The sequence below is a fragment of the Callionymus lyra genome, chromosome 12, assembly GCF_982586985.1.
Source record: "Callionymus lyra chromosome 12, fCalLyr1.hap1.1, whole genome shotgun sequence".
In the NCBI taxonomy this organism is placed as follows: domain Eukaryota; kingdom Metazoa; phylum Chordata; class Actinopteri; order Syngnathiformes; family Callionymidae; genus Callionymus; species Callionymus lyra.
Genome location: NC_141829.1, coordinates 20,506,893 through 20,531,802, shown reverse-complemented (window position 1 = coordinate 20,531,802; position 24,910 = coordinate 20,506,893). Strand labels below are relative to the sequence as shown.

Sequence of the window (24,910 nt, the reverse complement as noted above, 5' to 3'; positions counted from 1 at the left end):
TCACTACCAAGGTCGTCAATGTCTTATCGTGTTTTGTTTTAAGGAAACGAGGTCCTCTTCTCTTTGGAAACGGCCTCGGATTATGTGAAAGATGAGAAAGCTTGCTTCTACGGCTTCAAGTGTGTCGCTGTGGGATACGAGTTCAACCCGGGGCCTGATGAGGTAATTTAGCTTGAGAATTCATTTGTTTTTACGTAGTTTTCCTTATTTTCTGTCATTCGTTCATGGATATTTTAGGGAATTATCCAGCTGGAGAAAGAGTTGGCATATTTGGGAAGTGTTTGCGCTGCTGCTCTGATGAAGAAGGACCTGGCCCTCCCAATTGGTAAAATGATTTAAAGTTCTTCAGTGGTTTCCTTTGTGCTTGGGGGAACAGGTTGTAAATATTTGAATGGCTTTTTCAGGCAATGAATTGGAGGAAGATCTTGAGATTCTTGAAGAAGCCTCTCTCCAGGTAAAGATGAATTCCCATGAGAACCATTACTTTGACTGACTTCTTAATGGTTTACCCAGGTTTGTAAAGCGCATGCTGGAATCCTGGGGAAGGGTCTGGCCTTGTCTCATCCGCCAATCATCCTGGAGGCCCTGGAAGGGAATCTCCCCATCCACATTCAAACCAACGAGCACTCCTTTCTGGAAGACTTTATCACCTGTGTGCAAACTTCCAGCGGGGGTCGTCTGGCCAGGTGAGCTTTTATGAACTGTAGTGCGACTGTTGTGTAGTCATAACCTTAACTCCATGTGTTACATCTGAAGGTGGCTTCAACCCGACTCCTACGCAGACCCTCAGAAAACATCTCTGATCCTCAACAAAGATGATATCCGCTGCGGCTGGCCGGCTACCGTTGTCGTCCAGACTAAGGATCAGTATGGAGACGTGGTGCACGTCCCCAACATGAAGGTCAGAACAACAGTGGAGTATCTCGCATCCCACAGAGTCCAAACCTCTGATTTGACTCAGGTGGAAGTGAAGGCCGTCCCCGTGTCCCAGAAGAAGTCCTTGCAGCCCGACGGTATGAAGAAGCTGCAGAGGCTTCCTGGAAGTGCCTCACCTTCTTTCTCTGGTCCCGATTTAACCTTCGGGGGTCTCCCTGTGCCCAAGCTGGAGGCCACGTATGAGCCTGTGATCGTGAAAGAAGCTCGTTACATTGCTATTACCATGATGAAGGTGAGCACTTGTGTTGAACTCTAACACAGCACTGCAAAACGCTTTCGAAATTCAAAATTGAATTTTTTCTATTAACTTTAGTCCGTCAAGGGCCACACTTTGTCCAGATCTTCTCACTAGCATATGTGCAACCTGATCAATCATCCGTCTGCTAATTTAAAGTCAATTTTTCATGTTGATGTCGTGACCTGACAAGATCCTAATGTTATAAGCTAGCAAACAAATTAAAGATGCAGAAAATGGCAGCAATGCTGTTGTGGATGAAAGGGAGCTTGATAAAGGATTGAAAGTAAATAGACGTTTGTGCTTCAAATTTCAGTATTAGACCTTAACCTTATTTATTGTCTCTTCTCTAACAAGGTGTACGAAAGTTATTCATTCGAGGAGCTCCGGTTTGCTTCACCCACTCCAAAGAGGTAAGTTGGATTTTACTGATTCCATCTCGCTGTCTGGTACAGTGCAGTAACTGTTATTTCTTTATCTATTTTCATCAGACCCAGTGAGAACATGCTAATCCGCGCCAACACCGACGGAACCTACAGTGCCAACTGGACTCCAGGAGCAGTGGGGCTCTATACCATCCATGTCACCATCGATGGAATTGAAATTGGTACTTACATTTAATTTGCTGTCCTGTCCACCGATCTTACCCCCCCCCACCCCCTCCTGTCTGCAATTTGTTACGGTTTCTTAAAAAATAAACACTTTGTTTTTTAAATGTGTATCTTCCAGATGCTGGTTTGGAGGTGGAAGTCAAAGACCCTCCTAAAGGTATGATCCCTCCTGGGACACAAATGGTCAAACCAAAGGCCGAACCGCAGCCCAACAAGGTCAGTATTTCCTGTTTCTTAATTAAATCCTTTGTTTGTTCTTGCTGAATATGCCAATTCAATAAATCAATACTTTTACCCTGATTACAAATCTGCTCGCTACTTGATACCACACACCAAAGTAAATGTACCTACTTCTTTCAACTGTTTGGTGCCGACTCGTGACAAACTATTTACTAGCTGTTAAATTTTGTCAAGCTCAAATGGTTTTCGTATATATATGTGCTCGAGATGACTGAGTGCACAATAAAAAAAAGTGCTTGCTCCGCCGTTTACGCAACATAATGAGGTAATAAATCACAGAGCGCTTCCTGCTGCAAGACTCAAAGTATCACTTCATCACTTTGACTCTTAAAACTGCCAATCAGTGAGGCCTGATTCCTGACTGTCGTTTTGCTTTTGTAATCCAAAGATATTTGCGTTAGTCTCTTGAATTATGCTGCAAAAAAAGCTTTTTTTTTTTTTTTTTTTAACTTCATAAGACCGTTAAAACTCTAAACTTTTAATTTCAGTTTGCTTACTTGTGTCAGTTTAACGTCTCACTCCTGGCCTTTTATGAAGTAGTTTATTTTGCATCTAATTACACGCTTACTTGTGTCAGTTTAAAGTCTCACTCCTGGCCTTTTATGAAGTAGTTTATTTTGCATCTAATTACATAGTAATGTCATACAAGGACTGATCACCCCTCTCACTCTCCCTGACTGTCTCAACATGTATTGAGTGTACAACAACAGTGACAAAATACCCTTCTACTAATATAAAATACATTTCCGACTCGCATATAAGCGCTCAAATGTTATTAAATGATACAACCTTCAAGCCAGCCTTCTTATGTTGCAACGCTGTTGTTTCTTTGTCCGACTCCCTCAAATAACTCATCGCATTCATCTGGTCCTGCCCTAGAAAGCTACTTGCTTTAATATGGTGTATGAATTTACTAGAAAACAGACAAACTTTAAAAAAAAAATGTATTATTAAGTTTTATAGGACAAAACTTTGTCATTCACAAACAGCAATGTGCACATTGGAAAATTGTTCTTTTTTTCCACTAGTAAAACTAAAACCAACAAAAAACAAAAAAACAACATACTCTCTACAAATAGCTGACAACACTACATCAAGTATGTGAATAGGTAAAAGGACTGGACAATGTAAAGTATGTTTACATGTTAAAACAACAACAGCGATCACAGCAAACAATATGTGACACGGAGCAAACAACATGAATTATTCACAAAGTAATTCATTCAGTGAAAGAAAACAAGACTCAAAATCTCATCAACTAATTCACTTCCGTTTGTGTTTGTCAATGAAACTAATCTCTTCGGAAGGTTCACTTTTCCAGAACGTTGAAGTAAAAAATCTTCAATTTTAAGACCCCCGCAAAAGGATGCTATGACATGTTTTGTGCAGAGGATATGTTACACGGTTTTTGAAGCAGTTGTCCATTCCTCAAAGGCACAAAAATGATTGGCAGTAAAGGGTAAAGCTTCTCACGTCTTCTCTTGCAGGTTCGCAGATTTGTATCCAAGGATAGCGCCGGTCTCCGTGTTCGTAGTCATCCTTCCTTGCAAAGCGAGCAGATCGGCATCGTGCAAGTCAACGGCATGATCACTTTTATTGACGAGGTAACTGCTGACACCTTTAATTTTATATATAAAAAAAGCCAAACTAATGTACTTATAACTATATACTTATTACTATTTTTTATATAGTTAAATATAAATGCTGTGCTAACCTACAGATCCACAATGATGACGGGGTGTGGCTGCGGCTCAACGATGAAACAGTGAAGAAGTACGTTCCGAGCATGAACGGCTACACAGAAGCCTGGTGCTTGTCCTTTAACCAACATCTCGGCCGGAGCCTGCTGCTCCCAGCTGACGTGAGTAAAACACCTGCTCAACTGGGATCCTGATCATTTGGGGAACTGAGGCATCATCACAATTGATTCACATCCCAAATGTCTATAACGCATGTATTTAACAAGGTTGTTTTTCTTGCATGGAAAACTGATTGTGTGTTTTTAAATGTAGTGGCAGGTTTGAGCCTGTATGTTTAAATCTAATGCTTTACAGGAAGGTATATCTTTGAAAAGTGTTCATGACACATCTGCAATGTCGGAAGTTCATTCAAGTATTGTAAATTTGGTGGTCTTCAGTGGTCTTTAATATCAGTTTTTTATCTTCACAAGAGGTGTTAGAAGAATTCTGTCTTAAGATTTATAAAAAACATATTTTCTCGGCTCTGTTTCATCAAGAGGGAAGGCAGAATTTGAAATCTTGTTTGTGTGGTCTTAAAGGGTTTCAATTCATGCAAGAGTTTACATGACTTGTAGGTTCAAAGTATTTATTTTTGCTTGTGTTCATTTTCCGATTTGCCCTCATGAGACACTGAAAGCATGTGAATACGCAGATTTTGCTCCATGTCACAAAAACCACATCAGAACCCCTAAAACAAGCTCTTTGTTCAAGTTCCGTTGAAGGTATTGGAACGCTCAATTAAAGGTGGTTTTATGCCATGAAGCAATGAAGCCATTACGCAATACATCACGCTTTGGGGAAAAAATAGACCGCTTTGGATGCTTCGGGTGCTCTCAGGTCTATGTCTGAAACAGCATGACACACCACATCATCCCAGAGGGGAATTTTTTTGGAAGTCTCTTTTCTGGTCTTAATTTTGAAATCTGGGGAGAGCACATCTTCCAAAAAAATACATATGCGTTTCTCTGCCTCATCATCTCTATACGAGGTCGCCTGCTGTTTCTTGACTGTCTCACAATTTGTTGCTCAGATTGTCTTTAACGCTAGCCAAGGAATCAGGGATATCGGCTTTTTGTCGTGGACCCCCTTATCTATTTTCCCAGCACAGGTGAGTTATGAAGGGGATTCGCCCTTTAGATGATTAGTTTTGTGTTTTAGTAGTTTTTTACTCCATCGTAGAAACGGGCATTGGATGTAATTGCATAGTTGCATGGTTGTTGTTGTTATAGCTACACACTCTCAAGGCTCACTGTTGGATTCAAGCTATTAAAATGCATGATCTAACCGATGCTAACTTGTTGCATGATGCCTTGCCTTTGCCCCTTCAGTTGTGGTGAAAAAGAAGTGTTCAAGTAGTGCATGTCTAGACCCTCGATGGTGTTTTTAGGCCACACATGCAAAGAAGTGGTTTGATAAAATTCGTTTTGTTGCTTATTTTCACCGTACTTGATTTTAGAATGAGTTATTTCAAGTTTTTGAAATTAATATATATTTTACTGCTTTGTGGTTTATGTACTTTTGAAGTGATGCTGGTGCTTAAACGGTGAACTAACGCTTTAAAATAAAAAAAGTTAGATTTCCGAAATTCCGTCAATATAATTTCGGGGCTAAATCTTTTGTGCGTTAGACAACGTGCATGAGGGATTTTGCTAGACGAGTTCTGATGCAAAGTGTGACGAATCACAGGGACAAGTTTTCTTTTTGTTCAACACGTGTTTCAGACTAAAACAATCATCAGATAGAAATAAGCTTACAAAAATATGATTTGTTATGGTGCTGAGTAAGTAAGTAATATTAATTACTATCCCTAAATATAAACTACAAAAGAAAAAAATAATGTCATTGTTAAATAAGAGAATAATAGAATTTCAATTCTAATCTTCATTTGTTGAGACCTTGCCTTCTTGAGTGACTTCATTTGCTTTTGTGTTTTTGAAATAGCCAGAACATATAATTGTTTCTTGGTGGTTTATAAAAATTTAGAAAACTTATCGTATGGTATCAAAGGTATAGTTTTAATACTTAGTTGGATTGAAATATATTTGTAAATATGAATGTTTAATACATATGTTGGGATCTTATTCTCTGTAGGATTTTCTGGATGAGTTAAAATGGTTCCATGTTGCTGGATTTATGACTTGCAATTGAAAGGTGCACAATTTTTTCTGACAACGCATCTGTTACAGCTTCTAAATACTGTCTTAAAAGCCAATCTCATCATTGTCAGTCAATTTTTATCTTCACTTTGTCATATTATTATGATTTTTAGCTTTATAAAGCATTAGAGACTCGTGTAGAGCCACTTCTTAGAGCTTTCCACATAAAAAACGAGTAGCTTAGCCTCTTCACTTTTCTTGTCCTTTCACATTCTCATAATTATTGTGACTCAAGTTTGATCAAACGTTCTTCTAATCCACCCTCTTACTTCTTACAGGAGGGCAGGGGCCAATCAGAGGAGAACATAAAGGAGGTGAGCAGCTGCCCTTCCCATGAGGCCCCTGAGCGGGTGCAGAGCAGGGCAGGGCAGGGCGGCGGTCCGGGGCTTTATAAGGTAGTGAAGACTGGCCCCTCTGGTCACAACATCAGAAGCTGCCCAAACCTTAGGGGTATCCCCATTGGAATGTTAGTACTTGGCAACATGGTCAAGGCTATAGGCGAGGTACGCACTCACTAAAATGAGTTTGTTTCAATATCCAACTGTATGTAGTCTGTCATGCTGAGAAATTGGCCTTGAAATAATGATCTACACTATTCTTTCTTGACTGCAAATGTAAAGCAATGTAAATACATCAGATACTTCTGGGTGTGTGATCTAACTTATTTCACCTCTTTTCAAGGACCTATCCGTGCATTTCAAATCACTAATTCTGTCTGTAAATCTGCAGCAGGTCTTGACTTGTCAGTGCCTTGACTCGCTCTAATTTTCCCTCTCAAACTGACCTGGACTCTTTCTGTTTATGATGAGCGGAGACCCCCCCCTCACTTCTTCTGGCTTATGTGGTGTGTCATGCTGTTTAAGAGTTTCCTCTCTGTACTGGAATGCCCTGCCTGGATCTGAGAGCTGCAAATACTAATCCCTATATCTGTGTTTTTTTTCTTCAAAGTAATATTATTTCAGGGAGTTGAGAAAAAACTTCATGCATTATTCTTTCATTAAACCACCTGTTTGTAGAGTAAGTTACCTTGTATCAGTCTCCAGTGTTTGATCCAATCATGTGATCTAGCTCTGTCGACTGTGATCGTCTCTTTTATATTTGCATGTATTTTGATCCTCCGTGTCCTAATTCACAGCCTGAAAGTATTAAGCGGACCAATGTTTGAGTTTGAATAAACACAATGATGTGCGTAACAGGTGGTCAACTCCGAGGGCACCTGGGTGCAGCTGGATAAGAACAGTGTGGTGGAGTTTTGTGAGAGTGATGACGGGGAGGCCTGGTCTTTGGCCAGAGATCGTGGAGCCAACCAGTACCTCCGCCACGATGAAGGTATGCTGTCGTTTCACACCATCTTGTACTTTTACATCTCGTATTCGATTCAATAAGTCACTTTTTTACCTCGTACTTAATGATTTTCTCTTTTGGTTGCTAGAACAAGCTCTCACTGACCAGACGCCTCCACCCAGCCCCTTCTCCGTTCAGGCCTTCAACAAGGCCGCGGCGTCGAACGGAGCACAGGGGTTCGACTATGGCATCTCTAACAACAAAGGTACTCGCTACTTATGTTCCCTCTCGCAAGGTTTAAAAAAAACAAACAAGAACAAACGTCTACTCTTCTCATTTTATCTTCAACATTCTGCAAATGCCTTTATTGCCGTCTTTCTCGACATCGCTCCAACCTTCTCATCCTTCGCCATATCTTGCTTCTCTCTCGCACACTTGCTACCTGGTGGAAGTTTGCCAAAGTTGTGCTCCTGCTGATGCTACATTCACACTGCAGCAGCTTCATTTTTAAAAACTGTTTCAATCGTATTGATGGTAAAAATGGTAAATCTTAAAGCAGTTATAGGTAAGATTGAACAGTTTTTTTCTGTCACATTGTAATTTTGTGCGACCTCCGTTGCTACAAATTACATGTGGATTTCTTTTTTAACAAACCAATAGGAAAAGCTCTTGTTGTGTCAGTTTCTAGATTTACCTTTTTTGTAGGTTAAAGAAGTGCTCTTAGTGCCCTAGTCATGCAATATACTTAGAAGAATACCTAAAATCAAAATAATAATGTCAATATGTTAAGTCTGGCTTTTTTAAACCAAAAGAGCAACTGTCTTTTAAGAGCATTCAGTATAGAAACTGTACCTTCGATGTTGCGCCGACAGATTTTCAAAGTGAACTCGTGAACATATACAGTTAAGAGGCAAATTGCTGACTTAGATTTCTGCAGACGTGTCTTTTTGGCTGTGTATATATGTGCTGTGTGGTGTCTGGCTTCATGGTTGTGGATTTGGCTGCAACTTAAAAGCAAGAAAATGAAAGATTTAATAAAGAAGAACAGCATAAATAGTTTTTCTATCACCTCTTATAGGTGCCTTTTCTAACCATCACTTCGTTCCCTTATATAATGTGTTGTTCCCATAGCGTCACTTTACCATCCCACTTCTGAACCCAGTTGACCAGAGTCAGAGCATTGACTGCATTTGGGTTTTTAACTCGGGATGTTTTTACAAATTTGGATCAAGTTTGAGACGTTTGAGCTTTACTTGTTTCAATATCGTTCGGATTCTTTGCTTAAAATGCACCAAATGTGCAGTTCACCTTTTAAAGATTTGTTTTGGTTCAAAATGAAACCGCTGTCATGTGGATGTAGTGAGGATCACTTCCGCCCAAGAACTTTTCCTGTTAATGTGTGTTTTATTTCGCTTACATGGACAATTCTTCTGTCTATGCGTTTGGGGAAATCGTGTCTGCAAAACGAGCAGGCATAGCTCGACGACGTTAATGTCATTCAGAAAGCTGCTTTACTTTGTAGCTGTTATCAAGTCTTTCTTATCTTTTTAAAAAAGAGAATCACACAGGAACGACTATTCTTTAAGTGCCACGTGGCTGTGCACAAAGCAGTATTGCAGTCTTTTATTGCTCATATTTCTACTCTGCCATTTCCCTGCTAGCAAGTTAGCAGCTTCCATTGACATCAATATTCCTCAAACCACATTGTAAGCTCCAGTTGTCCCCTCCTCTGTCTCCATCTTCACAGGTGACCGGTTAAGTGCCATACTGAATTCCATTCAGTCTGGGCCCTTCCTCTCCGCAGCACCTTCTTCCTCCTCCTCTTCCTCCGTTTTTGAACAAGCTGCCCAACCTCCCTCCTCCTCTTCCTCGTCCTCCCTTGTCCACAGCCCGTTTGTGTTTGGACAATCCCCCTCCCAACTGTCTCAGCCACAACCACAACTTCTGAGTAAGTGTGTCCATCAGCCTGGCAGCGCTCGCTTGCACCGATGTTTGACTCTCAGATCTGGATCTCAGATTTGTTCTTGTCTGCCATGATGGGTTTGAGCTTGTATGTCTCCCCCACTGAAAAGGATCTAGAGGGAGACGGAAGGTTTAGTGAGACATCTTTGAAAAGTAAATCAACAGAACTTCATATTTGCAGAGCTAACCAATGATCTGTTTGACCATAGCTAGTGTTCCAAAGTTTGGCCAGTTCTGGAGAGAATACAGATTTGAACAGTGGTTCCTGTTGGTTTTAGACATATAAGTATTTCTATTTATTTTTGTCACACCCCATGGGACATAAAATTGGTTTTGCGTCTCACTCAAAATATATATACAATTTTAAGGAAAAAACTAATTTTAGGATAATAGTTTTTTTTTTTTCAAGTAACAATGTTTGTTTTTAAAACGCAAACAAGCATGCTTTGGTCAAATAAACATTCAACCAATTATCGTTTATCAATCCACATTTTATTGTCAAACGTAGGGACAAATTTAGCATTTGGGGAAACATTTTATACAAGATAATGGCTAAGGATAGTGTAGCAAAATTATTTCTTCCTCTTGTTTGACTATTTATTTTTTCCCATGGGTTTCTTTTGGAACCATTGCATTGGTATAGGCAGTAAAATGACTTCACTCAGCAGCCACATCAGGCCTGGAAGGTCTTGTTAAAATTGTGTTTTTTGCTTGAGAGGCTTTTTATTATGCTTGTTTCGTGATGACCTGCCTTGTTTGACCACCATCTGCATTTGTCATACATCTCTCGGGGAACTTACGACTATATCGCCCTTTCATTTATTTTCACAGTCAGTATTTTCTTAAATCTCTTGTGATTTATTTATTTTTCATTTATTTTGACTATCTGTTGCTCCTCTCGTCCGTCATTGACTTCTCTCCGTCTTCTCTGCTGTGTGTCTCTCGATCCGACCTGACGCCATTGCCCTCCTGTGCTTTCTCTTGCTCCGTGTGCGGCGGCCTCTTTGCATCTCATTCCCACTTTGTTCGCCTGCCGCTGCTCTCCGCCGTAGATGGTTCTTCACGCAGCCTTGCTTGTCGTGAGCACAAAAGCAGCGTGTCCGCGGCTGAGCATGGCACCGCTCTCTCAGCGCTCACTCTAAGGCGCAAGGGTGGGTAATCACAGCATGCACGCCTCCCTCAGAGTAAAGCGAGGGCGGGTGGAAACACCAGAGCTCTGTGGTGCAACAAACAAGTTATATTTTAAGCAGTGTTTTAAGCTATCGCATACACAACCTTTTTTCTTCTCTTCAAGAACAACTTTTCATAATTCATAGTGTAGCCTTCTCTTCCTAGAGCATGTAAACTATACAAGGTAGTTTGAAAACTGCAAAACAGATTTTTCTGTTTTTGAGTCAAGTACTACTCAATTGGTTAAAAAGATTTTAAAATGAATATATTGAGTGTTTATTACATTCTATAATATAAGGCAAAGTGCTGCCTAGTCCCGTTGAGTTTATTTATGTGGCCCTTGTGAGGTTAGATTATAATAACTAGTTAAACTCTCAAAATAAATTGTAAAAGTTATTTTCCCTTTTCCTCTCTGTCTTATTTCTATTTGTCCTTTTTTTGGAGTGTATCTTGTCCCTTTAAAATAATTTAAAAGAATATTGAAAATAAGAAATGATTATATTTTCTAATAAATTGCAAGTAAAATCAATCGATATTCAATCAATTTTTTTGAGTAATGATACAGTATTAAATGAGGCCCCTGAGGAAATGTAATCGCCCACATCTGTTGTGAGGATATAGATATTCTTAAATGAATATTTCACTTTTTATTTCTGAGAACTCATTCACATTATCAGTTCATTATCAAACATATCAACTTTTATACGGCGACATCTTTCTGCCATTCATCTCTATTGACTCTTTTTTCTGATGTTTTTACCTGCAGAAGCCTCAATATAAAGCTTTTTATTTTGGATCGTCATTTTTTTTTGTTGCTTTTTTAGGTGAGCGAGGGAACGTGATGCAGAGGCCCGAATCACCTGCCTCCAAACACCGACAGGGGAATCGCTCACCGAAGCAGGAGAATCGAGGAGGCCGTGGGTCTGACGGGGGCAGAATCAAAACCGGCGAGGGTGGAATCTCTGCAAACGAAGCGCTCATCCTGCGTTCAGACACCGCAAAACTGAGGTCTGACTCGCACAGTCGCTCTCACTCACCAAATCACAACACTCTTCAAGCGCTGAAGGCTGACGGCAGAACCTCAGGACACCGGTCCGAGTCCCCGAACCCTGGCTCTCGCTCCTCCTCGCCCAAGCAAAAAGGCTCTTCTGGAAGATCCAGCCCCTCAACCACCCCATCACAGATCTCCACTCCCTCTCACCACGATAAGAACCAGACGCCTAAAGTCAGTCCTTCCTCTAAAGCCCGTCTGGAACCTCCAAGAGAGAGGTCCAAATCCGACTCTTACACCCTTGACCCAGACACGCTAAGGAAGAAGAAGGTTCCACTCACGGAGCCGCTCAGAGGAAGATCCACCTCCCCAAAACCAAAATTGTCTCCAAAGGATCCCAACAAAGGAGTCGTCGGTAACGCTGAGAATCGCGTTCCTTCCCCACATGTGACCCAAGAGAACCTCCACAGTGAGGTGGTGGAAGTTTGTACCCCTGGAGCTCTCTTCGCCAATGATGAGAACAACGATGAGAACAACGATGAGAATAACGATGAGAACAACGATGAGAACATTGAGGTCAACAATGCCGATGAAGGCTCGTGTAAGGTGCATTTTAGTATCGGCAAAGCCCCTGTTAAGGAGGAAGTAGAGAGCCGATCTTCTCCCAAAGTCAGCCGAAAGACGTCCAGTCGACACTCGCGACCAAAGAAAGACAAGTCCGGACCTCTGTTTAAAGGCGAGAGTACTCAAAGACTAACGGAGCCTGTGAAGCAAGCCATGTCTCCGTCCGTTGCCGAGTGTTCACGGGCAGTGTTCGCAGCCTTCTTGTGGCATGAAGGGATCGTTCACGACGCCATGGCCTGCTCGTCCTTCCTCAAATTTAATCCAGACTTAACCAAAGAGCACGCACCGATCCGCAACTCCCTCGGACAAGGCGCGGAGGAGAAGGAGAGTAAGTTGAAGAACCGCCACTCCCTGGAGATCTCCTCCGCTCTCAACATGTTCAACATCGCCCCACACGGGCCGGACATCTCCAAAATGGGCAGCATCAACAAAAACAAGGTTCTGTCGATGCTCAAAGAGCCGCCGCTGCCAGAAAAGTGCGAGGACGGGAAAGGAGAGTCGGTTTCCTACGAGATGGCGTCTCACCCGGCAATGAGAGCCAAGTCAGTTTTGCCCTTGACATTGCAGCACTTGGTCTCTTTCTGGGAGGATATTTCATTAGCAACGATCAAAGCGGCCACCCAGAACATGATCTTCCCCAGCCCCGGATCCAGCGCCATACTGAAAAAGAAAGAGAACGAGAAGGACAACAAGAAGACAAAGAAGGAAAAGAAGAAACGAGAGAAGGCGGAGGTGAGGCCCAGAGGGAATCTTTTCGGAGAGATGGCACAGCTGGCCATGGGAGGCCCTGAGAAGGACACGATCTGTGAGCTGTGTGGCGAGTCGCATCCGTACCCAGTCACATACCATATGAGACAAGCTCATCCAGGTACAAACGTACTTTTGTTGTGTAGTTTTTGGCATCATTATTATTGAAACATTTGTGTTTTTCTGGCAGGTTGTGGGCGCTACGCCGGCGGTCAAGGGTACAACAGCATCGGCCACTTCTGTGGAGGATGGGCAGGAAACTGTGGAGATGGCGGAATCGGGGGAAGCACCTGGTACTTGGTGTGCGATCGCTGCCGGGAAAAGTATTTGAGAGAGAAACAGACCGCTGCCAGAGAGAAGGTACCAATGATGCAGTGTTACTCAATTCCCCTTTTCTATTTTGAATGTACAGTCTTTGTTCATTTAGATTTTTTTTTATCTTACTATTGTTACGTTAATCTCCGGGTGTATTTAGTTGTGGTAGGACTTGAAACAGTCGTTACTATTCTGCTAAACTTTTTTTCTGTTTGTCCCACTCCCTCTCAGTGAACTCTTCAATGCTTGCACATGTGATAAATTGTAAATGTAATTGTAAAGCTATTATTTTCTATTTGGGAACTGTTAGAATTGTTAGCCAGATGTTCAGGAGTTCTTGAGACGCCTGCTCAAGATGCATGTCAATCTATTCTGCGTTTAGGAGGTCGTACTGTAGGCCACAGTAATGGCAGATGTTGTTAGACTTTATTAATTTGAAATGACTTCTATCCAACATTGATGCATCTTTGTGGTCCAGGTGAAACAGTCGAGGAAAAAGCCTCTCCAGGTGAAGACTCCGCGGGCCCTGCCTACAATGGAGGCCCACCAGGTCATCCGGGCAAACGCTTTGTTCCTGCTGTCGCTCAGCAGCGCGGCAGAGCCGAGCATGTTGTGCCACCACCCTCCCAGACCTCTGCACTCCCATCTGCTCCCCAGTCTGAAAGAAGGGGTGTCGGCTGAAATCCCAAATAAGATGAGCTGCCTCTACCTGCAGACGCTGGCGAGGTAAACATCCAATTGAAGCTTAGAGTCCCTTCTACAGATGAATTCAGGTTAAAATGTATTTGATTTCACAGGCAGCACACAGAGAATTTCGGGAGCTATCCGGACGATAACCTCTTTCAAGATGAGATGAGGTATCTGCGCTCCACATCTGTTCCTGCCCCGTATATCTCTGTCACGCCGGACGCCTGTCCCAGTGTGTTTGAGGAGCCGGAGAGCAACATGAAGTCCATGCCACCAAGGTAAAATATCCTGCGTTTAAAGCACATCTTCAGCCAAATGTAGAAATCCGTGGGCAAACTCTTTATGAAAGTTTCCCTGCTACTTCCATCTTGTGGCCTTGCTTTGTGCCATTTGTATGTTCTCCTAAACTTGTGTGCAGTTGACTCCTGGTACTTTAGTTTCCTCCCGCAATCCAAAAAACATACAGAGGGTTATTGTAAAACTCTTAATGGTCCATAGGTTTCAGTGTGTTTTTTGGCATTAATGCTCGTATGTCCCCTGCCTCTCACCCTGAGTAGCTGGTTTAGGCTTTATTCCCTTGTGGCTCTGATGAGGGGGATCAGGGGGAAAAAAATGTATTGATAAATGATCATGTGAAAATTCTACACAACAATTTTGTAAGTTAAAATAATGAATTTGTGTTGTTTGTTGTTTTTTGTTTTAGAATTTTTTGTAGTATTGTGTTGAGTATTTTAGCCTTTTCTGATATATTTAAATACAAATTGTATACTTTGGAAAATCGCATTTTTACAATTTCTATTTTTTAAATCAGTATTATTATTTTTCAATACACAGTTTATATGTTTTTCTTATAATTTAAGGCCTTTATTCTTCACCATTTTTTGATGGGTCCCCTGTCGCCATTTATATTGTGGCCCCTAAGGGAATTGAATGGTTCACTCCTTATTTTGCTTTTGTGTTATGTGAAAACTAAAAAATCTCACCTGTTTTGTGCTCCCGGCCAGTCTGGAGACCAGCCCCATCACTGACAACGACACGACAAAGCGAACCGTGTTTCAGAGGTCGTACTCTGTCGTAGCCTCAGAGTACGACAAGCAACACTCGCCTTCGCCAGCTCGAGTCAAGGCCGTGCCCAGGCGGAGGGTTCACAGCGGCGATGCTGGTATTCACTTCAAATCAAACTCACAACGGGCAAAAAGGAAAAACACTGCATTTAAAAATCCTCTTTACTTTCCTTCCTACAGAAGTTGGATCATCATTGCTGCGACATCCCTCCCCAGAGCTGTCAAGATTGATTTCAGCCCACGGCTCGCTCAGTAAAGGTGAAAGGAACTTTCAGTGGCCCGTCCTTGCCTTTGTCATCCAGCATCACGATCTCGAGGGTCTTGAGGTGGCAATGAGGCACGCTCTGAGGAAGTCTGCCTGCAGGGTCTTTGCTATGGAGGTACTTTGTCTCAGCTTTTATCCTTTATGAGTGATGGTAAATAGCTCGATTGAGTATTGGTTTACTGAGTGCTCGACTCAAACAAAGTGCTTTTAGAAGTGTGGGCAATGCCTAAAACATCAGAACAATGTGGTGCAAACACAGCACAAACGCACAATTTTTACTTGTAATGGACATTTTTAAGAGCACAACAGAAATCCTGCCAACAACACTATGTTTCTTAAATCTATGTTTTAAACTTAAGGGTCCAAATCTGGCTCACAAAATAATTTTATATGGCCATAGTACGATTAAAATGCTTTTAATTTTCTCCTGTTTTTATAAAATGTGTAAACATTATATTTTTAGTTTTGATAACATAAGTGGATGAGATCAAGTTGCTGTCATCATTTAAGAGAGACTGGTAGACCAGTTTTCGTTTGATTTTATTAAAAATGACCTTAGAAGTTTTGGATTGCATGATTCTTTTACATTAGGGCACGAAACAGGAGCGTTATGTTGGTATTGTTCCAGAATTAATTGTTGCCAACATGTTTAACATACTGTACAAAATTGTTCTGTAAACTATTACTGACGTGTGTGTGTGTGTGTGTGTGTGTGTCTTCTAGGCCTTCAACTGGCTGCTGTGCAACGTGATCCAGACCACCTCCCTCCATGACATCCTCTGGCATTTTGTCGCATCTCTAACACCATCGCCTTATGAACCAGAGGAAGAGGAAGATGAAGAGAACAAGGGAAACAAAGAAGTCATTGAACAGGTGAATATTCTAGAATGATCTATCCATGTTTGTTGTTGTTAATATATACAGAATAACATACTTTCTCTCAATGAATTTCCAGGAAAGGGACCTTGGTGTGTGTGAACATCCGTTGTCAGACATCGTCATTGCAGGCGAGGCGGCTCACCCTCTTCCTCACACCTTCCACCGCCTTCTGCAGACAATTTCCGACCTCATGATGTCACTTCCTAGTGGCAGCTCACTGCAGCAGATGGCCCTCAGGTACTGATCTGTGTTCTCAGAACTGGTATCGTTTAGTTTTCCCGCCAGCTCATATGCTTCTTTATCTTTAAAGATGCTGGAGTCTGAAATTCAAGCAGTCGGACCATCAGTTCCTCCACCAGAGCAACGTTTTCCATCACATCAACAACATCCTGTCCAAGTCCGATGATGGAGACAGTGAGGAGAGCTTCAATATCAGCGTTCAGTCGGGCTATGAAGCAATAAGCCAGGTATAAAATAGTAGTTTTGTCGGTAAGAAGCCGATATTAAGACTTATGTAACACTTACTGTAACTTTTCTTCAGGACCTTTGTCTGGTGACATGCTTGAAGGACTTGACCAGTGTTGTGGACATGAAAACGTCCAGTCGTCCCGCCATGATCGGTAGTCTAACAGACGGCTCCACCGAGACCTTCTGGGAGTCTGGAGACGAGGACAAAAACAAGACCAAAAGCATCACAATTAGCTGTGTGAAAGGAATTAATGCCACCAACGTGTCTGTTCACGTGGACAACTCGAGGGACATTGGGGTACGAGACCATCAACGACTAAGACATAAAAACACATTATCTGTAATTTAAATGTGTTCCCTCTGTTGTGGTTTTAGAACAAAGTGACATCAGTGACGTTCCTGTGCGGAAAAGCAGTCGAAGATCTTTGCAGAATCAAACAGGTGAGATATTTGAAACCAATAACTCTTACCGCTAATTAAAAATGTTCTCAACGACATTCATCTTCCTTCCAAGGTTGACCTTGACTCGCGTCACATGGGCTGGGTGACCAGCGAGCTTCCCGGTGGGGATCATCACGTGATCAAAGTAGAACTAAAGGGCCCCGAAAACACGCTGAGAGTGCGGCAGGTGAAGGTCCTGGGGTGGAAAGAAGGGGACAGCATCAAGATACCAGGACAGATCTCAGCCAGCATGGCTCAGCAGAAGAACTGCGAGGCGGAAACTCTGCGTGTCTTCCGACTCATTACATCGCAGGTTTGTCAAAAATTTATTATTTTTTCAAGCCTGCTGTTATTCTGACACTTTTAGAGTGCACTTTTGTCCAGATTGGCGGCATTTATTTTTTATTCATGGCTGTAAAATAAAATATAATATATATATGAATATTAAAATACCTGTATTTTTGACTGAAAAAGACAAAAAACTATTTTTGCTTTAGCCATTGCCAATAAAAAAAACGTCCATGCCTTTTATTAGATGGTGTGGTAGGACTTGGCATCCTGGGTGATCGTCTCACTCACTCATTAAATCATGAATTTAATTAATATAGAATTCATATACAGTAAAAAAGCAACACAGTTCTATAATATTCTTCTGTGTATGTAAAGTTTCCACTTCATATAAAAGTTATTTGTATTTATGCCTTTATTTCCTTAATCTCAAAGGCTCATCAAGAGAGTTGCAGAAATGAATAAAACTATTTTAAACATATTTCTAAAATTATCGCTCAAGACATCCATTCAAATCAGGAAGTGCAGCAGCTGAGACGGCCAATCAAAACACAAGAGAAAGAATGTTGAATAATTCTATTAAAAAAGGAGATTTTATTCTTTGAGCACATTTATTCATGATTTTAAGTTAACTTTTGAAGTCTCAATCTGCATTATTTCTTCTCAATCATCATCTCTAATAAATCTATGTATTACAGTACAACTATGTGCACTGATCATAAACAAATGTGTCATTTAGGTATTTGGAAAGCTCATCAGTGGAGACGCAGAGCCGACCCCAGAGCAAGAGGAGAAAAACCTGCTTTCATCCCCAGAGGGAGAGGATAAGGTTTGCACCTGGACCTTAACCCTTTAATTACTTTGCTTCTATTTTTTTGCTTAACATTTTTGCCGATGCGCACAGGTGCCCTCTGATGCAGATCTCAAAGAACACATGGTGGGAATCATTTTCAGCAGGAGCAAACTGACCAACCTGCAGAAACAGGTGAATTTAAACTGTCGTTAACATGTGTTCTTACATAAAAATCTAACGTACAGTGTGGATATTGAGAGTCTTTTGTAAGTGGTAGATTTATTCTACATTGACTCTTTTATCTTACAATTTTACAAAGGTAATTTTGGCCACAACACAATTCAAGATCATAATCACCCGTGTTCCTCTGTCAGGTCTGCGCTCACATCGTCCAGGCGATCCGAATGGAAGCGACAAGAGTGAAGGAAGAGTGGGAGCATGCCATCTCCAGCAAGGAGAACGCCAACTCGCAGCCCAGCGACGACGACGCCTCTTCTGACGCGTACTGCTTCGAGCTGCTGTCTATGGTTCTGGCTCTGAGCGGGTCGAATGTGGGCCGACAATATCTGGCACAACAGCTGACCCTGATGCAAGACTTGTTTTCTCTTCTGCACACGGCGTCACCCAGAGTCCAGAGACAGGTGAGAGGTCACATGAGGGAAGATTGATTCTCTTTTCTGAAAACCTTTTTTTGAAGAGTAAATTGTCCACAAAACTAAAATAAATAAAAATAACAGATTTTAGAATGCATGTGACTGAGGAAGTAAATGAGGATGTAAGGCGTCCAAGAATTGATCCCTGAGGAACACCTTCATCAAACATGATTTTAAAAAAGTAAAGAAAATCATTCATCTAAATTCCTAACTTTCTTCGAGTTAGGGTTGGGGCAGAGCCAGTTCAGTTTCCTAATGGGCCACATTATTATTGGGTTGACTCTTTCCACACGAAAGACGATACCAAGAAAAGAACCCACAAAAAAATACTATAGAAATTTGTTGTATTTTGATTAGAGATACTTTATTTATTTTATTTGTTTTATTTATAATGCTTTATTTTATGTTTTAGATTTAATTATTTAATGATATGAAGGCATTTAAGTGCATTTCTAGTTAAACTAAATATTATAAAATAATAAAAGGTTTCTGTTGCATTTTTTTCTACATCACTTCAGGTTTTACTTAAGGGTGCATTAAGGGTGCATGAAAAAAGCCAGAAAACCCTGTCTGGTCACCAGGCCAAGCTTTGTCCAGTATACCAAATTTATTTTCAGAGATACAGAGTAAAGGACTCTCTTGTACAAACTTTAACAAGACAGTAAAAACAAAAGAATGAGAAACCTAATACATGTCAAACGTCGTCTTGTGTTTCCTCTTGTCAGGTGACATCACTGCTCAGACGTGTCCTCCCCGAGGTCACCCCAGTCCGACTGGCCAGCATCATCGGGGTCAAGTCCCTGCCTCCCGCGGACATCAGTGACATCATCCACTCTACAGAGAAGGGCGACTGGAACAAGCTGGGAATCCTCGACATGTTCCTGGGCTGCATCGCGAAGGCGCTGACCGTGCAGCTAAAGGCCAAAGGCACCACCATCTCCGGCGCCGCCGGCATGGCTGCTGGCAAAGGAGTCACCACGGTGACGCTGCCCATGATCTTCAACTCCAGGTACAGCATCTTTTAAAGCAAATATTGCCTTTGAGAACAGGAATTTCACCCTCGACCTTTCACTTTTCCTCAGCTACATCCGCAGAGGAGAGAGTCACTGGTGGATGAAAGGCTCCACCCCCCCTCAAATCGCAGAGATCATCATCAAGTTGGTGAAAGACATGGCTGCCGTAAGAATCTTTTATTACTATGAATATTTATCTCCATCCACATCTTTATCTGAAAACTGCTTTGCTTCATTTCAGGGCCACCTCTCAGACGCCTGGTCCAGAGTGACCAAAAACGCAATAGCCGAGACAATCATTGCTCTGACCAAAATGGAGGAAGAACATCGTTCTCCTGTGCGCTGCATCGCAACCACAAGGGTACGCAAGTTCACACCTGTCCTCTTTAAAAGAACCAAAAAGAAAACCCTGTTTAATCGTTTTTATCCTGTTTTTGTTCTTGTAGCTTTGGTTGGCTTTAGCGTCCCTGTGTGTGCTGGACCAAGACCATGTGGACCGCTTATCATCTGGCCGCTGGATGGGCAAAGATGGTCAGCAGAAGCAGATGGTGAGATTTGATGGCTTACTTAAATTAATCTTAGTCTTGTAAATGTTAGTATAAGTCTTTAAAATGATCAACCAGGACAGCAAAGTGATGATATAGAAATTAGTTTATTGTTTTTTATGTTCTCAACTTCTCAATTTTCAGCCCATGTGTGACAACCACGACGACGGGGAGACGGCAGCAATAATCCTCTGCAACATGTGTGGAAATCTGTGCACCGACTGCGACCGCTTCCTCCACCTTCACCGACGCACGCGCTCTCACCAGAGACAGGTTTGCTTTATTGCATTCATCTAAGATACTCGTTTATTCTTCCCACTGTGGGGGAGCATCTGTGATGTCAGCTGTTACTAATATTTTGTAACATGGGGGGGTGTTTAAAGGTGTTCAAAGAGGAGGAGGAGGCCATTAAGGTGGATCTCCACGAGGGCTGCGGGAGGACCAAGCTCTTCTGGCTCATGGCTCTGGCTGATTCTAAAACCATGAAGGCCATGGTGGAGTTCAGAGAGCACACGGGTACAAACACATTATGCTCAAGTTAAATATTGTCTAGTCGGTCTATGATTTTTTTGAAAGTTTAGTTAGTTACCCACATACTTGAAATTGCAGTGACTTGTGCTTGTGTAATGTGTTACCTTTTTATTTTTTGTGTGCAAATTGAAGTAAAATATATTGAAATCAACTAGCAAATTAAATGAAATCCTTTGCTTCTCTCACTTGAGTTCTCGTCTTTTCCAGGGAAACCAGCGTCTAGTAGCTCTGACGCCTGCAGGTTCTGCGGAACAAGGAACGGAACTGAACTCTCTGCAGTAGGGAGCGTTTGTTCTGACCCAGACTGTCAGGTAAGCAACTCAGGATCTTATGTGGGATTTTTTTATTTAAAAAATGTATTTAAAGTGTTATAAATACTGAGCAGACATTCTTCATTTTCTTCATTGACGATGAAAAATCAAAGCAAAGCCTTTTCCAAAATAGAAGGGAATACATTTTTTTAATTAAAAATTAAGTTAAAATGATATACAATCAACAGAGTAAGGATGAATGCTATTAAATGCTTTTAGACTCTAAACCATAATACGTCTACATTATGCCAATATGGGATCAATGATCGTATAATACATAATAAATATTCTTATAGTTGCCTCAATACATTCTTTTAATTCAAAACAGGGACCACTAATTATTATTTTACCTTTTTTTTTACTCATGGAGTTGCTAAATTTTGTGGGAGTTTTCACACTTCAGTTGTCATCCTAAACCTACTAACTTCTCACTCCCCTCCAGGAATATGCAAAGCTGGCGTGCAGCAAGACCCATCCGTGCGGCCATCCCTGTGGCGGCGTGAAGAACGAGGAGAGTTGCTTGCCGTGTCTCCACGGCTGTGACAAGAACACTGGCTGTCTGAAGCAAGACGCGGACGACATGTGCATGATCTGCTTCACGGAGGCTCTGTCAGCTGCTCCCGCTGTGCAGGTGAGTCATGTCACCGCAGGAGTCGCCCGATTCATTCTCTAACCTGAACCCGTGACTCAACAGCTCGACTGCACTCACGTTTTCCATCTTCAATGCACACGGCGGGTTCTGGAAAACCGCTGGCTCGGGCCCAGAATCACTTTTGGATTCATGTCGTGTCCGATTTGCAAGGTAAGCCGACAGAGAGACGGTGTTAGTTATCTTCTTAAATATCTAATAATATTAATGCGTCTGTTTCTCCCAGAACAAAATCAATCACTCGGTGATCAAGGACCTGCTGGACCCCATCAAGGAGCTCTATGACGACGTCAGGAGGAAGGCCCTGATGCGGCTGGAGTACGAGGGACTGCACAAGAGTGAAGCCATCACCACGCCGGGAGCTCGCTTCTACAACGACCCCGCTGGCTTCGCTATGAACAGATATGCATACTACGTTTGCTACAAGTGCAAGAAGGTACAAAAAAAAAAACGCAAATAGATGTTAACATCATCTCCTGGCTCTCTTTTGATTCAGCCAAGTTCTAACTCGTGGTGATTCACAGGCTTATTTTGGTGGCGAGGCTCGCTGCGACGCCGAAGCAGGACAAGGAGACGACTACGACCCCAGTGAGCTGATCTGTGGAGCGTGTTCTGATGTGTCCAGAGCTCAGGTGAGTGTTTAATCAACGTGTTTATTAATTAATTCAAACTAAAAGCTTAACAGCAACAGAAAATACAAACAGATAATAATTGTGTTTAAGACATAAAATAACGATTTATCTCCTAAAGATAGCGGATATGAATAGTTGATTAAAATTATTTGGATAAGAAGTTGGTGTTAGAATCCCTGCTGATGTCTGTGTTTAATCGTCCTTCATCCAGATGTGTTCGAAACACGGCACGGACTTCCTGGAGTATAAATGCCGGTACTGCTGCTCAGTCGCTGTTTTCTTCTGCTTCGGCACCACACACTTCTGTAACGCCTGCCACGACGACTTCCAGAGGATGACGAGTGTTCCCAAAGAGGAGTTACCTCACTGTCCAGCAGGTAAACCACAACTCCTTATAATGATGCAAAATTAAAGCAGCACCACGTAACATTTTAACGTTATAAATCATTTTTCTGGAATGATTGATGCAGTGGAACTTTGCCTGGCCGACTCACTAGCACAGAGAGTCCACCAGGATTCTTTAAAGCAGTAATATTTTCACGACAGTATTTTCATATGAAATACTGAGAGACCTTTTTAATTTACCAGGGAGATGAAATAAGAAGCAAGAAGAGCCTTTATCTTGTTTTTGGAAAGTTTCCAGAATATTGCAGTTGCACCGTTCTGACACTAGGGGTAGCCAGAAACAACATTTTAGATCTTGCGTATTGTTGCTTTAATGGTAATCCTTACAAACTGCTTTATTGGATTTGTACTGATGCTAAAAACATATTTATTGTAATAATGAATCGCAAATCTCCTGAAACTCACACAACATAAAGATGGATGGTGTATCTGTTTAGTAACATCAAATATTTACTTGTGAAAATCCTCTCAGATGTTAACTGGCCAGGAAACTTTGAAAAGTAAACTTTGAAATGCAAATGTTTGTCTCAGGTCCCAAAGGTAAACAGCTGGAAGGCACCGAATGCCCTCTGCATGTGGTTCATCCGCCGACGGGGGAGGAGTTCGCTCTGGGCTGCGGGGTGTGCAGGAACGCACACACCTTCTAAACAACAATAGACTCCGGCTGTAAACCAGTTTGTCCACTGTGATGATTGCTGATCCTGAAGCTCAGCCACCAGCTTTGCTCTCGTCAAGGCCCTCCCCTTCCCCTCCATCTCAGAGACCGATCCCGGTTCCTGCCCCGAAGCAGAGGGACCTCTCGAGCCTGGTCTACGACCCTGACGTGGATTCAGAGGAACGTGTCTGACGAGGAACATTGGAGCTTTAAAAAAAAAAAGAAAAAAAAGATAAAAAAGAAGAAATTAACTTGTGTCGTGTTTGCATGCGGCCGTTCTGTTCCCTCGGCTTCTATAGACATTGCACACCTCCCAAACACTCAGTCGTAACAATGGTCTGCTTAAGGAAACTGTATTATGGAACAAGCAAGAGCAGAAGGCCGTATTTACAGCTTCCTAACCACACATTTAAAATATTGTTGTACGTACACATTTTTTCGTAATCTTGTACAGTATTCTCCGCTGTCAAGTGCTTCTTAGGTTGACGGACAAAAAAATAAATAATCAAACATTGATAAGACTGTTGAGGATATTGTTTGAATGGAAATTAGAGTAGGATTTATCTAATCTTGTATATAATTATATTATTCAAATTAGCTGTATTATGAAGTTGCTACTCTTCACTTCACTTTTCTTTGATATTCTGGGTTACGTTTAAGCCAGAACTTTTAATGAAGTGCAATACTGGGTGTGCCTCCTATTTTGCAGCTGTTTTAACCTAAGGAATGTATGTCAATAAAGCCACTGTACATTTTTATACAGTAGACAGCCCCGTCTTTGAAGTGTCATATCATTTCTGTTGTCTGGAAATGAGAAGGATCCTTGCAGTAGATGGAGGATGCACGTCCTACTTACAGCTTTGTTCGATGACGAACAAACCAAATGTTTCTGTGTTTGTGTGACCAATGGCGGCTGTTCGGGGTCACCGTCGGCAAATCAATTTGTGCAACCTGTAATTCTTTACCCAAGTCGAGGCAGGGGGGATTGGGGAGGGGTCAGGGAACAGAGTGTGGAAAATAAACAGCTGCTGTTGTATAAAAAGCTTAATACTTGTGAATCTGCTCTGTAATATCTGTGGTGGATGGAGTCGAATGGTAATAAACCAGGTTCTCTGTTTCACAAAGTGAACAACTGTACTCGATTGTTTTGTTCTTATGAAGGTGGGCTGGAGTTTAGTGTACGCTGGCATTTCTTTGAGAAAGGAGGGTAATTAATACTGTGTATTTTCTGTTTTTATTCATCTAGGACAAGCATATTACCCATTAATTAAATGAATAGAATGAGCTTTGTAATAGCTAACAGGGTCACTATAAATTATTTTTATATAAGAAATTATATAAAAGAAATATTCAACTTCAATTAATAATTCCTATAATGACTTTGACTTAAAAAGTAAAAGAAAAAGTCATCCCATTGTGTAAAGGCATGTAAGGTTTACTTTTGCCTATCCTAGTTTAAAACTATAGAGCGAAATATAGTAATAAATATATATATAAAATACAATACAATGATATGCCCTCACAATAAGGTTAAACGATATTTATTATATGTATATAAAAAATGTTTAATGTTTTTTGTTGCATGTTTTTTCGTTTGAAATATTGCTATTATTGTTGTTAT

General features: G+C 41.5%; 1 protein-coding gene across 14 annotated transcripts in view; it reads left to right on the top strand.

Annotated features, from left to right (window-relative positions):
* Window positions 1-24,421, top strand: part of mycbp2 (MYC binding protein 2) — a 55,955-nt gene extending 31,534 nt beyond the window's left edge. For 4 of the 14 annotated variants that reach the window (XM_087803795.1, XM_087803790.1, XM_087803793.1 and 1 more), the window contains 45 exons: window positions 44-162; window positions 238-325; window positions 405-454; window positions 514-686; window positions 757-901; window positions 962-1,168; window positions 1,529-1,584; window positions 1,663-1,778; window positions 1,901-1,998; window positions 3,510-3,626; window positions 3,743-3,883; window positions 4,792-4,869; window positions 6,196-6,420; window positions 7,114-7,246; window positions 7,350-7,466; window positions 8,949-9,149; window positions 10,216-10,314; window positions 11,158-12,816; window positions 12,886-13,055; window positions 13,489-13,736; window positions 13,808-13,975; window positions 14,702-14,859; window positions 14,942-15,141; window positions 15,750-15,899; window positions 15,982-16,142; window positions 16,216-16,372; window positions 16,447-16,671; window positions 16,749-16,814; window positions 16,888-17,127; window positions 17,842-17,931; window positions 18,007-18,087; window positions 18,270-18,536; window positions 19,274-19,557; window positions 19,631-19,727; window positions 19,803-19,922; window positions 20,008-20,109; window positions 20,251-20,379; window positions 20,490-20,622; window positions 20,845-20,948; window positions 21,391-21,579; window positions 21,643-21,750; window positions 21,824-22,033; window positions 22,122-22,229; window positions 22,441-22,606; window positions 23,166-24,421. In XM_087803795.1, the coding sequence (XP_087659921.1) occupies window positions 44-162; window positions 238-325; window positions 405-454; window positions 514-686; window positions 757-901; window positions 962-1,168; window positions 1,529-1,584; window positions 1,663-1,778; window positions 1,901-1,998; window positions 3,510-3,626; window positions 3,743-3,883; window positions 4,792-4,869; window positions 6,196-6,420; window positions 7,114-7,246; window positions 7,350-7,466; window positions 8,949-9,149; window positions 10,216-10,314; window positions 11,158-12,816; window positions 12,886-13,055; window positions 13,489-13,736; window positions 13,808-13,975; window positions 14,702-14,859; window positions 14,942-15,141; window positions 15,750-15,899; window positions 15,982-16,142; window positions 16,216-16,372; window positions 16,447-16,671; window positions 16,749-16,814; window positions 16,888-17,127; window positions 17,842-17,931; window positions 18,007-18,087; window positions 18,270-18,536; window positions 19,274-19,557; window positions 19,631-19,727; window positions 19,803-19,922; window positions 20,008-20,109; window positions 20,251-20,379; window positions 20,490-20,622; window positions 20,845-20,948; window positions 21,391-21,579; window positions 21,643-21,750; window positions 21,824-22,033; window positions 22,122-22,229; window positions 22,441-22,606; window positions 23,166-23,281 (8,069 nt within the window). In that variant the 3' untranslated portion in view covers window positions 23,282-24,421. The remainder of the gene's footprint in view (window positions 1-43; window positions 163-237; window positions 326-404; window positions 455-513; window positions 687-756; window positions 902-961; window positions 1,169-1,528; window positions 1,585-1,662; window positions 1,779-1,900; window positions 1,999-3,509; window positions 3,627-3,742; window positions 3,884-4,791; window positions 4,870-6,195; window positions 6,421-7,113; window positions 7,247-7,349; window positions 7,467-8,948; window positions 9,150-10,215; window positions 10,315-11,157; window positions 12,817-12,885; window positions 13,056-13,488; window positions 13,737-13,807; window positions 13,976-14,701; window positions 14,860-14,941; window positions 15,142-15,749; window positions 15,900-15,981; window positions 16,143-16,215; window positions 16,373-16,446; window positions 16,672-16,748; window positions 16,815-16,887; window positions 17,128-17,841; window positions 17,932-18,006; window positions 18,088-18,269; window positions 18,537-19,273; window positions 19,558-19,630; window positions 19,728-19,802; window positions 19,923-20,007; window positions 20,110-20,250; window positions 20,380-20,489; window positions 20,623-20,844; window positions 20,949-21,390; window positions 21,580-21,642; window positions 21,751-21,823; window positions 22,034-22,121; window positions 22,230-22,440; window positions 22,607-23,165) is intronic. The other 10 variants (XM_087803797.1, XM_087803794.1, XM_087803799.1 and 7 more) reach the window with 10 other exon arrangements.
* Window positions 24,422-24,910: the final 489 nt, after the last annotated feature.